Source organism: Carcharhinus amblyrhynchos, chromosome 18 (assembly GCF_965287045.1).
Source record: "Carcharhinus amblyrhynchos chromosome 18, sCarAmb.v2.hapA, whole genome shotgun sequence".
Taxonomy (NCBI): Eukaryota; Metazoa; Chordata; class Chondrichthyes; order Carcharhiniformes; family Carcharhinidae; genus Carcharhinus; species Carcharhinus amblyrhynchos.
Window position 1 is genome coordinate 25,949,039 of NC_137341.1, and position 17,958 is coordinate 25,966,996.

General features: G+C 44.1%; 2 protein-coding genes across 5 annotated transcripts in view; one reads left to right on the forward strand and one right to left on the reverse strand.

Moving 5' to 3' along the window:
* baiap3 (BAI1 associated protein 3) overlaps positions 1-7,945 on the forward strand; it is an 89,086-nt gene extending 81,141 nt beyond the window's left edge. Inside the window, exons 29-34 of the mRNA XM_080206601.1 lie at positions 478-549; positions 1,473-1,556; positions 3,205-3,325; positions 5,494-5,617; positions 6,508-6,713; positions 7,838-7,945. Coding sequence (XP_080062727.1) covers positions 478-549; positions 1,473-1,556; positions 3,205-3,325; positions 5,494-5,617; positions 6,508-6,713; positions 7,838-7,938 — 708 coding nt within the window. The 3' untranslated portion in view covers positions 7,939-7,945. The remainder of the gene's footprint in view (positions 1-477; positions 550-1,472; positions 1,557-3,204; positions 3,326-5,493; positions 5,618-6,507; positions 6,714-7,837) is intronic.
* On the reverse strand, positions 7,808-17,955 carry tsr3 (TSR3 ribosome maturation factor). 4 transcript variants are annotated; one of them, XM_080206606.1, is made up of 8 exons: positions 17,889-17,955; positions 17,230-17,410; positions 16,616-16,829; positions 16,006-16,199; positions 14,900-15,070; positions 14,548-14,608; positions 9,286-9,488; positions 7,808-7,950 (listed from the first exon to the last, which is right to left on the reverse strand). In XM_080206606.1, the coding sequence occupies exons 2-7, from the start codon at positions 17,351-17,353 to the stop codon at positions 9,317-9,319; spliced, it is 936 nt and encodes a 311-aa protein (XP_080062732.1). In that variant the 5' UTR covers positions 17,354-17,410; positions 17,889-17,955; the 3' UTR covers positions 7,808-7,950; positions 9,286-9,316. The 4 variants fall into 4 exon arrangements, with proteins under 4 accessions (XP_080062732.1, XP_080062730.1, XP_080062728.1 ...); XM_080206604.1 differs by lacking the exon at positions 17,889-17,955 and adding an exon at positions 17,749-17,782; XM_080206602.1 differs by lacking the exons at positions 7,808-7,950; positions 17,889-17,955 and adding an exon at positions 7,979-8,394.
* Between the last annotated feature and the right edge of the window lie 3 nt (positions 17,956-17,958).

The window sequence follows — 17,958 nt, forward strand, 5'->3', positions numbered from 1 at the left end:
CTCTCCGCGCGGGCCCTCCGGGTCTCTCCGCGCGGGCCCTCCGGGTCTGTCCGCGCGGGCCCTCCCTGTCTGTCCGCGCGGGCCCTCCGGGTCTGTCCGCGCGGGCCCTCCCTGTCTGTCCGCGCGGGCCCTCCCGGTCTGTCCGCGCGGGCCCTCACGGTCTGTCCGCGCGGGCCCTCCCGGTCTCTCCGCGCGGGCCCTCCCGGTCTCTCCGCGCGGGCCCTCCCTGTCTCTCCGCGCGGGCCCTCCCTGTCTCTCCGCGCGGGCCCTCCGGGTCTGTCCGCGCGGGCCCTCCAGGTCTGTCCGCGCCGGCCCTCCGGGTCTGTCCGCGCGGGCCCTCCCGGTCTCTCCGCGCGGGCCCTCCCGGTCTCTCCGCGCGGGCCCTCCCGGTCTCTCCGCGCAGACTGTTTCCTGTTCCTGTGGTTGACTCTGTTTCTCTGCCTCTGACGTTGACTATGTCTCTCTGCTTCTCTGTAGACTCTTGTGGTATTTTTCCACGCTGAGGGACAAGGATTGGCACTTGACAACTTGCAGAATGACCAATATAAGGTAAATGGCACTGGTTGCTCATTCAGCACTAACTGTTCCTTGAGCGCCTAGAAATTACTTAACCAAACTCTGGAACATTATGAGGCAATCAAATAACAAGTTCAAAAATGTCAGGATGAAATAGGAAAGATTCTTTTGAATGGTCAGTGAATCATTGACAGGAGGAAGCTCGGGATTTGTCTTGATAACAGATAAAGCCCGAACAGGTAAGTATTTACAGAAATGGGGACTGGGGTGGGATCCATTTCCACAGTGAGGTGATGTGACAAATTCATTCACAGGAGAAGTTAGAGAATCACACGCAGAGGGAAAATATTAAAGGGGAAAAGACCGGCTCTGAAATAACAGAAAGACAGGTACTGGCAAGGTGATTCAGATAGTGTCTTCTGTACTGAGGTTTCTATTATGCTACTAGGAGAACTGAATAAGGGTTAAGAAAGCATCAGTCCTCTGGCCTCTTGTACAATTCTCCCACTCTCTATTCCGCTCTCTTTCCATTCCTCCCTCTCTACTCCTCCCTCTCTATTCCTCTCGCCATTCCTCCCTCTCGCCATTCCTCCCTCTCTATTCCACCTTCTCTCTCTCCATTCTTCTCTCCCTCCCCACCTTCACTGCGGTAGCAGAATCGCCTACATTTTTGGCCTCCCATCCAGTTGAACATGCTCTCTCTAAATCCTGCTGCTGCGTACATCCCTCTCTAACCTCAGTGGTTTCTTGGTCAATGCTTTGGATTTCTCATTTCCTGCTTGCTGTCCACATCAGCCCTGTGAAGCACTGGAAGATGTACACAAAGTCAATACATATATTACTGCACAGTTTTGTATATAAAAGAGTTATTGTCAAAACACTGTTTTACACCAGGGCTTTGTTTTGCAGACAGTGTAAATACCATTTTTTTACTCACTGGCACATTGATTTCACAGGCTCTGAAGGAAGAGCTGCGATTAAATAAGTGCTCAACAAAGAAGCTGATTGAACACTCCTACCAGACCAAAATCCGCCAACAGGTACGGTGTCCACCCAAGCAATTCTAAATTGCAATATTCATTTGTTCGTTTCTGGTGAATGTTTTGTTTAGTTCTGGGAAACAGGACAATATCAGCATCAAATGTTCCCAGGGCAGTAGACCGTGTGTTAGGTACAGAATGTTGGTGGTAAAGATCTACAAACTGATTACCGGAATCCAGGTACAGATTACAGTCGCTTATTGAAGATTCAAGCATGCAAAGAGAGCACCATCTCAGAGACTCCCTGAAACAGTTCTCTACCAAGTCACAGCTTTCCACTATATTTATACACTGTTGGATACATTCACAGAACATTGTTTAAATTCTAATTTTGTCTATACGTAGGTTTACATTAAACAGACGTCTGTGGTTCTGGATACATAGTTCATTTATTGAGGTGAACCTAATCTGCTGTCAATTCCTGCCCTTCTAACAGTAAACAAAGTTGATTCTCTAGACCTTGCTGGAGAGTTCTGCTGGTTCAGGTTCTTAAAGGATACGAGGTTCATCCGGCAACTCATGCAACTGATATGGACCCTTACGCTGTGCAAGGTTCACTAATGTACAGTGTTCACCGGCTGACTAGCATGTGCTGCTACTGAGTAAAGAAAGTTAGCCCTAACCTCCTTTAACTAACTCTTTTCATTTCCCCTAACAAGACTAAAGCTCCCTCTACACTGTTTCATTGAGCACTACCAGATCAGGTACACCACAAGTTAGATACAGAGTAAAGCTCCCTCAATACTATCCCATTGAACACTGTTACAGCAGATATACCATACATTAGATATACAAGTAAATCTCCCTCTACATTGTTCTATAGCATACTGTGGGAGCAGATACAAGACAGGCTAAATAAACAGATAAACAGTAAAGCTCCCTCTTCATTGTACCTTTGAACACTGTTAGAGCAGATGCAACACAAGTTAGATACAGAGTAAAGCTCCCTCTACACTAGCCCAAGAACACTGTAAGGGTAGATACAACACAGGTTAGATACAGAGTAAAGCCCCTTCTGCACTAGCTTATTGAACACTATTAGAGCAGACATAACACAGGTTAGATACAGAGTAAAGCTCCCTCTATACTAACCCATTGAACACTATTAGAGCAGATGTAACACAGGTAGGGGCAGCTACACTACGGGTTATATACTGAGTAAAGCCCCCTCTATACTAGCTCATTGAACACTGTTAGAGCAGATACGACACAGGTTACATACAGAGTAAAGCCACCGCTACACTGTTACATTGAACACTGTTAGGGCAGCTGCATTATGGGTTACATACAGAGTAAAGCTCCCTCTAAACAAGCCCACAGAACACTGTTAAGGAGATGCAACATCAATTAGATATTGAATAAAGTTCCCTTGAATTGTTCTAACATGATACTTTAGTCTCATCACCTTAGTTTTATCATCAGTTGTGTTTCCTGTTCTTACAACGATCACCCTGGGCTGCTCTGAACATGTACAGTTGTGAGATGAAGATGGTTTGTGTTTTCTTCCCATTGTCAGATGGATGTAGAATTTAGATTTAGGCTCGTATGAGTCAAGATGACAGATACACTGCAGCACCCACATCTTGGGAGAGGAGGAGGGAAATAATAAATCTACTTTATTGACGTTAACTGTGCTGTTCCTTCACAGAAGTCCACTGAATCCAGCCCATATGGGATGCTTTGCATCAAATGTCACTATGAAGCTGCTGAGTCCAAACTGTGCATTGACGTTTTACACGCTACCAACCTGATTGCCTTGGATGCGAATGGTGAGAGTATGAGATTTTCCAGTGCTGGCACAACACTGATTGCTTACTATGTCCAAATCAGTAAAAAGCAAAAATACATCAGCAGCATGAATGGAAATATTGACAAGTTAACGTGTGTTGTTCATAATTCTTTTTCAAAAATACAACACAAGAGATAGGTGGGTATATTGGTAAAATCGAAGAAAGGAAACGGAGTATAAATCTAAAACTTAGGGAGGAATTATGTGGAATGGTTCATTGGTCATCCCATTTGGAATTTCCCTCAGGTTTATGTGAATGTTTGAATTGTATCCTTTTAGTGAGATTAGGACATTAGTATGTCAATTGTAAATTCAAGACACTGACAGAACTCCTGATTCCAAAGCAATAGGAGGTATTTACCATAACCTTACATGACAAATTGAAAATAGTGGCTAAATAGAACCAAAAAGAACCTTGGATCGAATTGCACATATTTGGCTTTCAAAATAAATAATAATTTTAGACTTGCTAAAAACTGGCTAGAGCTGATGGCACAAGTTGGATAAATATTTTAAGTGGAGGAAGATGGAGGGCTACAAGGAGAGTGGGCTGTGGGATTACTTTGGATGGATACAGGGTTATGGGGAGAGTGTGGGGCTGTGGGATTAGTTTCAATTGATGCAGAGTTATAGGGAGAGTATGGGGCTGAGGGATTTGTTTTGGATTGATACAGAACTATGGGAAGAAAGCAGGACTGTGGGATTAGTTTGGATTGATACAGGGCTATGGGGAGAAAGCGGGACTGTAGGATTAGTTTGGATTGATACAGGGCTATGGGAAGAACATAAGAACATAAGAAATAGGAGCAGGAGTAGGCCATCTAGCCCTTCGAGCCTGCCCCGCCATTCAATAAGATCATGGCTGATCTGTCGCTGCTCAGTTCCACTTTCCCGCTTTCTCCCCATAACCTTTAATCCCCTCTCCTATCAAAAACCCATCAACCCGCGTCTTAAAAATATTTAGCGAGGCAGCCTCCACCACTTCAACGGGCAGAGAATTCCAGAGATTCACCACCCTTTGAGTGAAGAAGTTCCTCCTCAACTCCGTTCTAAACCGCCCCCCTTTTATCTTGAGGCTGTGCCCCCTAGTCCTACTGTCTTTTTTGAGCGGGAAGAGTCTCTCCACCTCTATCCTATCCATCCCATTCATCATCTTATACGTCTCAATGAGATCTCCCCTCATTCTTCTAAACTCTAACGAGTACAAGCCCAGTTTATTCAGCCTCTCCTCATAGCTTAATTTGGATTGATACAGGGCTATGGGAAGAGAGCGGGCAAATTATTTGATCATATCTCAGTACTATTTGTCCGATCATACTGTGCATAAAATGGTTGCTGCGTTTCTTGCATTACAAGTGACTATACTTCTCAAAGATGGACTTGACTGACTGCCAAGCACTTTGGGACATAAAAATGCAAGTTCTTTCAATCTAAGATGATCAGTAATACGAGTTCCTGGATGATTATCACCAATGGTGTTATTCAGGCCAATGGAGAGGCTGACACCCAATCATACCTGCAAAGGGGTGGGCATACAATGGCAACAGCAGGAGGGATAAGTATCCAAAGAGAAACCATAAATATTTTCATGGTTGCAGTTGATTTTAATCTGATTGACCTACTCAACAAAGGTTGGTTGGCAGCATCAGTATGGAAGAAGCTGAAAATCCAGCAGCTCCTTTGTAGGGCCGAGTTGGAGAAAAGCTTATAAGAGGAGGAGGGTTGTCCAGTGGTGGGTCGTTACTGAAGGAATATTTACATTCCTGTTATGAGTAGAAATAGAAATATTAATGCTGATTCAATGGTTCTTAGAGGGACCCCAGTAGCTCTTTGGCTATGTCAGAGTGACCTGCTGACATCCCTCTAAGAACCACTTATTCAACCACACTGCACTGGGCCCTGACTTAAATATTCAAGCGAGCTTCCTATTCATTTTAGGAGTGCTCCCATATTGCATTGTATCACCCAATTTGGATATGATTGTTCACTGCATGTCTCAGATATATGCGAGACAACTATCTGTACATAAGAGAAAATACAGTTCTACATGCTGCAATTACTTTGGATATCGGCACTCTGTTCTTGGCTGAGATTGTGTGGATAAAGTCAGGAGACCACCAATTACTGTCTTTTTATCTGTGTTGTCAGGTCTCAGCGATCCTTTTGTCATTATCGAACTCGCTCCTCTCCACCTCTTCCCAGGCGCAAAGAGCCAGCGAACACAAGTCAAGAATAAAACACTGCACCCAATCTTCGATGAACAGTTTAACTTGTCAGTATTTTTGTTTCATTACCTAATATGTTGAATTTACTCAGGGCAGATACAGCATAGGGTTAGAGTAAAGTTCCCTCTGTACTGTCCATCGAACACTCTCAGGGTACATACTGCACAGTGTTAGATACTGCACGGTGTTAGACAGAAGCTCCCTCTACATTGTCCCCATCAAACAGTCCCAGGACAGGTAGAGCATGGGGTTAGATAGAGTAAAGCTCCATCTACACTGTCTTCATCAAACACTCTCAGGACAGGTACAGCACGGGGTTAGATACAGAGCTCCATTAACACTTACCATTAAACAGTCCCAAAACAGGAACAGCACGGAGTGAGATACTGATTAAAGCTCTTTTGCTAAACCAGGAACAAGTTAGCTTTGAGCCTGGATACCCCTCTGCTTGATTGGCACCCAATCCATGACCTCAAATGGTCACTCCCCGCTCCCCCCCCCCCCCCCACCCCACCCCCCACAACTGATCCACAGTGTATACAATCTGCAAGATGCAGTGCAGCAACTCATCAAGCCTTCTTTGACAGCACCTTTCAAAACTGCACCACCATCATCTGCAATCTCTGTCCAAGCCACACACTATCCTGACTTGGAATTATAATCGCCATTCCTTTACAGCCACTGGGTCAAAATGCTGGAATTCCCTTCCTAATAGCTGTGTGTGGGTGTAGCTCCAACACATCTACTGGTTCACTAAAGTTCACCATCATTTTCATAATGGCAGTTAGAGATGGGCAACAAATGTGCGCCTTGTTAATAATACTCATTCCTTTAAAAAGGAGTTGTGATCAGCCCAGCCTCCGAGTTACGGTCTCTTAGTTTACTGCTCTCTCGCACTCATTCCAGGATCACATGCAATCTGTCTTCTCTCTTTCAGCACAGTAACACGGGAGCAGTGCAATAACAGCATCGCCTGCATTCACTTCACAGTCATGGACCATGACTGGCTTTCAACCAATGACTTTGCCGGGGAGGCTGTCTTGCAATTGCAGGAGGTTCATGGAGTCCATAAAACTGCTGTCGCCAGAGAAGTAAAAAACATTTCCCCAGTATTCCTGAAACTGACACACCCTGAACCCAGTGGTAAAAAGAAAATCTGTCTACGATATCTTTTAATAGCGCATCTGCATGAAATTCCTGTCAACACTTTCTTTCAGCAAAAGCTCATATTTATAATAGAGAATTATGTAAACATGTCACGCTGTAATTTCACCCACCCACTAGTGATGGCAATGTAATTCAATTACAGCACAGGACGTTTCATGAGTTTTGCTATAAATCATGCAGCTGAGGGCTTAGTTCCTTGCAGCTTTGCTCACTGAATCACTATGGCCTTGCTTGAAATCGTGTTTGTATTGAACTTACTGGAGAAACAGGAGCGCCAAGGAAAATCCAGTCTATAATTTTAAAATGAGGATTGACCATCGGTATGCATTGGTCCAATTATTCCTGCCTAAGATGACACTTAACTGGCTACGAGTAGTTCCACAGAAGAGGATAATGTATAATGAATGATTGTGTCAGTAAAATTGATTTCTACTTAGGAATACTGTCAAAGTCCGATCTTTATTTTAAATCTAGATTTCTTCTATGGGTAGCAATCTGTTGACTGATGACTCAGTGCCTTCACCCCATCCCCAGTGGTTGTTTTTACAAACATCAACCAAAACAATAAATGTCATCAGATGATTTGACAGATGTCAAAGCTGAATCGGATCCTGTCCTCACCAATATCTGTCCCTCCAGCAGGAGTTACTGGACAGCAGCCAGGAGGAATTCTGGCTGATTTCTGTTGACCAAATGGGCCCAGAACAGCAGCCCCTTGTTAGCATAGGCCAGGGAGTCGCATTCATAACCTTCCTGCTCTCATGACGCAGCATCAGTTTTTATAATACACAAACCCAGTAGTTAGTTACAGATGATGACAGCACAGTGGTTAGCACTGCTGCCTCATAGCGCCGGGGACCCAGATTCGATTCCTGGCTTGGGTCGCTGTCTCTGTGGAGTTTGCATGTTCTCCGTGTCTGCGTGGGTTTCCTCCAGGTGCTCCGGTTTCCTACCACAGTCTGAAAGATGTGCTGGTTAGGTGCATTGGTTATGCTGAATTCTCCCTCAGTGTACCCAAACATGTGGCAACTAAGGAATTTTTCACACTAATTCAATGCAGTGTAAGCCTATTTGTGACACAAGTATGTTTATTTTTACAGTGATGAAACCAATCATGAAGATGCTGGAAGGCCGGACAGATGACAGAGAAGCACAGGACTTTGTTAAAAAGATGAAGGAGCTAGAGATGTCTCCAGAGTAAATCCAAGTGGAACTGAAATATAAGTGCATAATACATGAACATAAATCAAACATTCAAAACTGCAGACTGTCAAGTGTTGGAGTGGTGCTTTGTCGTGATGATAGTGAAGCTATGCAGGAGTTCCTCAGCATTGGGTTGACTAGTAATCTGGTACTGTGGCTTCTCACTGTCACCATTGTGGAAGTACTGAAGTTATGTTGTTGCTCCTCAATCTTGTGCAATTCTGGAGCCAATGTGGAGCTCCTCATCATTGTGATGATATTGATCCAGTGCTGTAGCTCATTGTCATGGTGATTACTGATCCAATGTTGAAGCTGCTCACTGTCGTATGGTACACATGTCGTGCTGGCCCACCGCATGGTGGTGATATGGATCCTGTGCTGACACACCTCACCATCGTTGTGATATGGATTCCATGCTGTAGTGGTAACTCCTCGCCACAATCTCTTTGTACTCCTATTGTAACAATTCTGTTTTTTGAGTGTTTTTTAAGATTAAATTTAATGATCTGTCTTGTATTACAAAGAAATATTGTATAATCGTGATAACTTTGTCTGAAAATGTCAGATTTTTGTATTGTTTTGAAAACATTTAAAAGAATAATTCAAAGAGAGACAGATAATCTCTGGTTTTGACTTCCTGCTACCATTTTAAGCTGAGGACAGATTTGTCCAGTTCGGCCCCATGACCACAGCTCCAGAATAGTAACTGTTTCCAAAGTCCAGGCCCATCATGAATTATTTAACCAACACCAGATTAACTGAGCATTCATTTCATTGTTAATGGGAGTTTTGTGTGCTAAATGGCTACCATGTTTGCCTATTTAAGCAACTTCACTTTCAAGTAATTGGCTGTACCTGAAGTGCTGCAAGACCTTGTGGGAGACCTGCTGTATATATAAAAGTAAAGTTTTCTTTTGTACATTTTACCACAAATCATGTTTTCCAGGACATTGCATAAGGATCCACTTTTATTTACTGCAAGTGAAAATCATCTGGAGCATGGAATTGAGGAGTGAAATGACTGGGTGAGAATGGGATTTAGAAAACCTAAACAGCATAATCACAAGAAATATCATATATTGGCCATTATCTGTGTTAGATCTTGATGTATGTACATTTGCTGCCACATAGCCCTACAGCAACGACCACACTTTAAAATATTCCACAGGTTGTTATTAAATGTCCTGAGGTGGTGGAAGGTGTTGTAAAACCAAGTTCTTCTATCTTACTGATTTAAGCAGCACATTATATACAGATCCTAGTTATGTTATAAATAGTTTTGTTTCGTACAGCTCTAACAATTTGTTTTTTTAAAAGCCTGTCATCAGGAAATAATCCTGCTTACCCTGCACAATGCTTCCTCATTTTACTCAACCTCAATCCTTTGCACTGTTGATGGTCTTCACAGTAGGCTCCTCTTTTCTGCATGCTCTATCATCTCCTCTTAGACTAGGAACTTCTGCAGCATTCCCTTCATCTAGTTCACTATCTTCATCTTCCTTCTCAACATCAGTATCATCATCACTGTCTTCTTCAGTCTCCAGAGCCCTTGATAAAGTAACATTAAGTATTAAAAAGAACTGCAGGAGCTGCAAAATCCACAGTGAAAATGGAAAATAATGGAAGTGCAGTAGATTACACGCTATCCTTTCCTCAGATTAAATATCATCCAAACATAATTGTTACTCTACTTAACCTGCGTTATACCCGATGTGGAGATGCCAGCATTGGACTGGGGTAAGCACCGTAAGAAGACTCACAACACCAGGTTAAAATCCAACAGGTTTATCTGGAAGCTGTACCTGCCTTGGAGTATTTGATTAGCATGAAAAAAAAGCTCTGAAAGCTTGTGGCTTGTACTACCAAATAAACCTGCTTGACTTTAACCTGGCATTGTGAGATTTCTTACTGTTTGATGGGGACAGCGTAGAGAGAGCTTTACTCTATATCTAACTCTGTGCTGTACTTGTCCCGGGAACATTAGATGAGACAGTGTAGAGGGAGTTTTATTCTATATCTAGGCCGATAATTAAACAGCACTGCAATTTTCTGGCCTTCTCAATCAGTTCAAAGCACTTATGTTTCAAAATAAGTGAAGCTTCTCGAGAATCTGGGTGGGGAAAATCTACTGGAGCTTATTTATAAACCCTTACAGGAGAGGTGACAATTGACTGAATCCTAATTAAGTGTGATTTCATATTAATAAAATAATAAAATATGAAAGAGATACAGCTGTGCTCCTGAATCTGTCCTGTTTCACCCTTACTACTTGAACTTTACAATGATAATACACTTAAATTGCTCTAGAGTCAGAATTTTCAAATTGTACCCAACAAAGTGTAATGTTTGCTGCAGTGAAATTGTATCTACGTTTCTGTGCAAATTCAGTAGCATTTGCCAAACACTAAATCTCCAATCAGCTGAATGAACTAATTGATTTGAATTTGGAACAGGGGTCTCGAGTAGCTTCGTGTAAAAGGTAATTTAAAAAAAAATCATATTCAGCTGGAGGGTGGCAGCCAGAAGGTAAGCAGCACACCTCAGTCTTGCGATCTTTAAAATTAGTTGAATGCTCATTTCAAGTTGTAGTTGTATTTCTGAAAAGAGAAACTTCAATTTTCTCATTAAAACCAATGTAAAAGCTGAAAATATTAGAACCTGCAAGTTGAAACAATGCCAAATTCCTAATTGATAAATGAAATAATTTTTAAAATAAATTTTAAAATATACAAAAATTATAGAATCCCTACAGTTCAGAAGGCAGACTTTCAGCCCATCAAATCTGTACTGATTCTCTGACGGAGTATCTTACCCAGGCCCTCTTTCTGTTACCCCACACATTTACCATAGCCAATCCATCTAACCCAGACATCTTTGGACACTAAGGGACAATTTAGCATGGTCAATCCACCTAACTTGCACACCTTCAGACAATGCGAGGAAACCCATGCAGACACACACAGAATGTGTAAATTTCACATAGTCACCCAAGGCTGAATTGAACACAGCTTCCCTAGTGCTGAGGCAACAGTCCTAACCACTGTGCCACCTGTGTAATATGCTAACTTCCTATTTCTCTCTAGTTGGTACTAATTCAACTCATTGAACCTTCCACTCCCTAACCCTCCTGGTCACAGTAAGATGTCTCACAACACCAGATTAAAGTCCAACAGATTTGTTTGGTAGCTTTTGGGGTCAGGGAGCAGTTGAGGTCACTCCACAATGGTGCCAACTGGGTCATATGGTTTTATGTCAGACCCAGTGTGAAACCATTTTGAAAACTAAATTCACCTCATTAAACACGAGCACGGACTTTAGTATCTGGCTAACATTAAAGTGGAACAATTTAAATAGGAGCAACTAAAAACTGTATCATTGATGATTCCTACAAGGGTAACAGCAGCCCCTGTTTGTGCATTGCTTCAATTAGCACTACATTCTTGTACACACAGCTACACTTACACCAGAGATTGTGGTCACAATGTGAGGAACCCCCCACCCTCACTACACTGAAGGAATGGGCACTGTAAGCTCACGTCTCCTAACAGTGATCATTTGCGCTATGTGATTTGATGCTGCTTTTCTAGGCACAAACTCCTACCCCTAATTTGGAACTTTCATTTTGTGAAGAGCTGCAGCGCTACCAGAAAGCTACTGGAGGTGCTGCTGAGCTATTGACAGTGCTGTCACAGCGCCACTAGCAGGAGGTTAGCAACACTGCAGCTCAAGGACTGGTCTCATTTATCCATTTTGCTAAGGATATGAAAGGCTTGTGTTTCTATACATATTATAGTATGAAACATTTCACTGGAGAGTACAGCCCAAGCAGTAGTAGAAGATTTCGCAGAGTTGACCAAATGCAGGATCAAAGCAGTCAGTTTTGTGGAGGGCAGAAGTCACAGGAGAAGGAGAAAGAGCTAACCCATGGAAAGAAAGCTGTAGGTGGAGCCTGTGTGGGTAAGAAGTACAGCAGCTTGAAGTTGAAGCATGTGGGTTGTAGGTAGGCTAAGGCCATGAGGATTGTTAACTGTGGCAAAGGACAACTATCACGAGAGGTCACGATCTAAGGGTGAGGGGGGAGAAGTATAATTTCAATACTAGAGGAAGGTTTTTCACACAGAGGGTCGTGGGGGTATGGAATGTGCTACCAAGTAAGGTGGTGGAGGCAGGCACTCTGGACTTGTTTAAGGTTTACTTAGATAGGCACGAGTGAAACAGGAATGGAGAGTTATATATGACGGTTTTAAAAAGGGACAGAGCCTCAGGTCGATACTGGAAATGTAATAGTATATGTTAATGTTTTGTCTCTTTAATCCACAGGTGTCGGTCCACCTTGTTGTCAAACGAGGGGTATGCACACAGTGGGTCGTGCGTGGGCTGCTCTTGGATGTTGTGAGAGTGGCCTAGTACTTTGTGTCGTTGTGTGTGCTTAAATCTGGACCAGCAGACGGGCACCACAACAGCTCAGTGACTATCACTGCTAGCTGTGCAGATACATGGATTTGAGCCTGTGTCTGTGGGAGTTTGCGCATTCTCCCTGTGGTTGTATGGGTTTCCTCCGGGTGCTCCGGTGTCCTCCCACACCCCAAAGATGTGCTCTTAGGCTGACTGGTGTACCAAATTGACTCTACGTTCTCCCCTGAATCTGGCTACAGTAGGGGTACCATTCACATACACACAGGGCAAGGTAGGTGTAGGAAAATGCTTTAAAATGGCGGCACGGGCTCGCTGGGCCGAAGGGCCTGTTTCCCGTGCCAGGTTGTTCTTTGTTCTTTGAATTAGATAGGCTGTCAAATCTACATCTGAATTTCTTCAGTCAGGTAAGCCTCCCACCCAACACAGAAACAGCCATAATCAAACTGAAACAACATTCTCCTTAACTGTGACCTCCCTGCAATTTTTGACCACATTCCATTGTTTAGCTCAGGAGAACTCCCCTCATATCTTTCCCTGATCTGATTGCTGCTGAAGTATCTCCACCAATGATTTCCCTTCTCACATTCAGAATCCATATGTAAATTCAACACCTGTTGCTACCTCTTCACCATCTCTCTCAACTCCTCCATCATCTCCATCTTGTCAGATTGCTTGTCCAATATCAAGTATTGGATGAACCATAAATTTCATCCAACTGACATACTGAGAAGTCTGGCAGCACCAATTCCATATCCTCACCACAACATTCAGCCTTCTGAGCCCAACACTCTGAATTCCCTGCCTAACCCTATCTACACCTTCAAAATCCACCACCTTGACTGAGCACATAACCACCTCAGATTGTTGCTTTCCTGTCAGGATGCTGAAGCAACTGGTAACATGAAAGCTGCTGTATATGGGTGATAACTGGGGTTATACATGCATAAGTCATTGAAGGCGGCAGTGCAGGTTGTGAAAATAATGAATCACGCACACAGGATCCTAGGCTTTACAATCAGAGGGATCGAGAGCAAAAGCAACAAAGTTCTAATGAATGTTTATAAAACACTGGTTCAGCCTCAACTGGAGTATTGTGTACAATTGTCCTGTAAGGAAGAACATGAAGGGTTTATGAGAATGGTTCTTGATATGGGTGGCACAGTGGTTAGCACTGCTAACTCACAGTGCCAGGGACCCAGGTTTGATTCCCAGCTTGGGTCACTGTGTGGAGTTTGCACATCCTCCCTATGTCTGTGTGGGTTTCCTCCACGTGCTCCGATTTCCTCCACAGTCCAATGATGTGTAGGTGCCATCCTAAATTGCTCCCTAGGGACTAGCTAGGGTAAATGCATGGGGTTATGGGAATAGGGCCTGGAGAAGGGGGGGGGGGGGGGGGGGGGGGTGGGATTGTGGTTGGTGCAGACTCGATGGGTCATAAGGCTTCCTACTGAACTGTAGGATTCTATGATGGACTTCAGTTACATGGACATGCCAGCAAAACTGAGATTATTCTCATTTAAGAAGAGGAGAAACCAGAGAGGAGGTTTGGTGGACGTTTTCAAAATCATGACTGATCTCAACAAAGCAAACAAAGAGAAATCGTCCTGATTGCTGGGAGGATAGAGAGCTAGAGGACACTGATTGAGGGTGAATGCAAAAGAAACAGGGAAGACACTTCTTATGCAGTGAGTGGATAGGATCTAGAATACACAGAGTATTGTAGTAGAAGGTTCAATCTTGGTTTTCAAAATTGGCTAAGCAATCGAAAAGAAAGAAAATGCAAGGTTGCAGGGAAAGGACAGGGAAGTGGGGCTAGTGCAGTTGGTCTTGCAGCAAGCCGGCAAAATGGGCCTACATCAGAACAGAACAAGCTGAAATGGTAACTCTTTCTTTCCATTTCTGAATATTTCCAGAATTTTCCATTTTTATTTTGGATTTATAGCATCTGCAATATTTTGCTTTTCTATGGTTCCAGGAATATATCCCAGATTCAAGACATTGAGATTGCTCTAAACATCATGGAATCAGGGAAAGTGCCAAGAACGTTAGTGGGATTGGTGGTGGTGGGTTGGTCGGGGTGGGGGTGGGGTTGGGGTTGGGATTGAGTGCATTTAGTCACAGCTGAGGACAGTGGTTTTGGTGTTTCTCAATATTGGTGAAAATTCAATGATTAAAAACACCTGGACTTTACCTTCCAAGGTTTGGTCTGTTAAGATTGCAGAATTCTTTTCCCGAATCAACATCAAATGGATCTGCAAAATAAAAGCTGCATTAAATAAAATGGCCATACTGATCTTCAACTCTTTGCTCAGTTGACACATACACCCCTCTCTGCTGAAAGTACCGACTCTCATCGACTTCCAGGTTACACACAGACTTCCCGCTCCTGGTCATCAGTCAGCAACATCTGCTGGAACAGAACCAAGCTTAAATACCCTGTCAATACTCAGTTCAAGTTCACAAAAGGAAGGGCCAGTTGAGTGGGGGTAACTGACGAGGAATAAATGCCATCAGGAAAGATCATGAACAAAATGAGACTTTACCCTCCTGATCTTCTGGCTCTGTCTTTGCAGCCAGCCAATCCTGCTCGACTTGTAGTACTTCTGCTTCACTACGACATGCACTGTACTTCTCCAGCAATGCTTGGTTCAGTTGTAGAAATGCATTTCCCCATTTGAATTTCTTTAGTAGAACCTCAGCCAGCTCTGGAAATCCTATAAAAGCAGACAGTGTGACAAGCATGACCTTGCTCCCTCCAGATTTCTGTCTCCCAAACTCATAACTCCCCAACTGTGTAGCATGCAAGAAACAATACTTTTCACTGTACACTAATATATATGAGAATAATAAATCAAATCAAATCATGCCCCACCCCAGCTCTCTCCACCATGCAGCCCTATTTCATCCCACTTCCACTCTCTGCTCCATACCTATCCACCTTTCTGCAACCCACCCCACAGTATACCATTCTGCCCCAGTCAGGGTTGCCATTCTGGGCATGGATACCATGGCAGTGCCAGCTTGTGCCCTCTGGCACTGCCCAAGGGGCAAAATGCCCATGTCCAGGGGGCACCTTGGCACTGTCCATCAAACACTGGGCAGTGCCAAGGGGACAGGGCCTATTGTGGACGGGGCCTTGGAGCAATCAATGGGGGTGGGGTGTCCCACTGCCATTGAGATGGAGGGAGGGCAGCAATTGGGGTAAGGGCCTGAAGGACATTTGGGGGGGGACGAAAATCGCCACCGCTGGGCTGGACATCAGGGTGCTCCTGGTGGTGATGGGGGATGTCAGGGCTGGCCGGGGAATTGATGTGGGGACCACGCATGCACAGAGTTCCGGAACTGTCAGACTCTGGCATGAATAGCACCTCCCCCCACCCCCAGGTTTTTAATGACATTCACGATTGGGACCTCTGCAGTGCAGAGTGGGGAGATTCAAGTGACAAGTTGAACTGAGAAAACAGTTGTGATCTAGAACAGTTTTCCCACCAACTTTGCACTTTTGGGAGAATCGCCCTTATTGTTTAGAGGAGTATAGAGAAGGCTGGATTCTATGAAGCCTGAAGCCAGTGTGATTCAGTGGAGAGTACATTAAAAATAAAAAACTAATGAGCTCCTGACATATCCTGAACTCTGTCACCCAACTTACCCACAATACAGAAAGTGGCAGCAAATGCCTCAACACAGGACAGCTTGCAGGGCCGTCCATAGTTCACTGGGTTAGCAGCAACGAGGTAGGGTAACAACCTGGGGCATCGGCCTTTCATTTTTGTGAACGGAGTGTCCTCTAGTTTAGCCCAGGAGCAGTCAATGACTGCCACACCTCCCTGTGCCACGATCTCGCTGGAGGAAGAGAAAATATTTGTCCATTCAAAAACATCAAAATAACATTACATGCATGCCTTGCTATTCAGCTTCCTGTCACCAGGAACAATCTCAAGTGGAGGGAGTAAAATAGAAACAGCTTTCAACATGGGAGAGGTCTTACTTTATACTCAACCCATGCTGTACCTATACCAGGAGTGTTTGATGGGATGGTGTAGAGAGAATTTTATTGAAATTATTTTATTTCTGTGCCTGCCCTGTTTGGTGCCACTAAAGAGAAAATTAATGAGTTTATTTACATACAGGAGGGAATTTCTGTCTTAATTTAACATGAACAATGATAAAGCTTTGTACTTAACACTTCCGCTACCCATTTCTCCATCCAAATTACTCTTATTTGTACTTAGCTCTATTTTAGTCAACATTTTGCTTACTTGTCAGAAGGGGAGACATATTTGGTTCCCATTGGCGTCAGAACTAGTCCATTGAATCTCTCATTGATATGTAGGTTGCGGACGAACCCTTTGCGAGCGAGCTTCCTGCCCGTACACCGTTTTGTGTCACAGTGTCCTAGTTCCCACATGGCCAACGGACATGGGAACTGGAATGTGGGACATGTCCTATCCTCAGAGACACCATCATCAACAGCTGCAAATCAACCATACTCATGTTTCAGAACACACTACATGTACACACGTGTAAAATAGCTCATCAGAGCAGAGCTTACTGGAAAATCGTAAACACTAGGTAAATATTAAGAGTAGACTGACAAGGTTTTGCACATTTGACGTGGTTAATGTACTGGCTGTGTTCTACTACTTTAGTGAGAGTGATTGATCAGGAAGGGTCCACTGACAGTGCAATGCAAACAGGAGCACTGATCATGATAAGAACACAAACACACTCTCAGAGTCAGGGTTAGAGAGGATCCCAACAGATGATATTTCCCCCATATCCTGTCTCAAAGTGAGAGGAAAAATAGTCTCCCAGATACAGAAGCAGCTTTGAGACTCGGGGGCAACTTAGGATAAGAGAGAGTAACAGTCACCTTGCAGAGCTTCGTGAACATCCTCAGTGAATGACTCCAAGCAGCGTCCTTTCTGCTGACGTCGAGCATCTTTCCATTTCAGAGGGGCTCGCTCCCCTTTCTGTGACTGTTTCTTCCGCCCCATTTCAAACAAGAATTGCTGTGAGGGATTTGAAGCTGCTAACAGCTCAGCCCATGGCACCTGACAAGAATACTTATAGTCAACTAAACATGACCAAAATTATTCCATTATCTCACATGCAAACAACCTGGATAAATGATGCGGACATGCCAATGTTAGACTGGGGTAAACACAGTAAGAAGTCCCACAATACCAGGTTAAAGTCCAACAGGTTTATTTGGTATCACGAGCTTTCGGAGCGCTGCCCCTTCATCAGGCACTCACCTGTTGGATTTTAACCTGGTGTTGTGGAACTTCTTACTGAACCTGGGTAAAACCATCCACATTTCCACAACTGAGCATTCAGTTCAGTATGCCTGTGCCAGGACCTGGTGAGGGCAATTCTAAACCAATCCCACCTCACCATGCCAACCCCCTGACAGGGACCGGATCCGGACTGTCTGAGGCCCTGGGACTAGGCCCCAGATTGACCCCGCGACAGGAACCGTCTCCACGCTGCCGCCTCAGGCTCCGCTTTGTGAAGTTTGACTTAATTTACCAGAAAACTGCACAGCGCATCAAGGTCAGCTGGATGCTGAAGGAGTGAATTCCGATTCCGGGTCACCCCT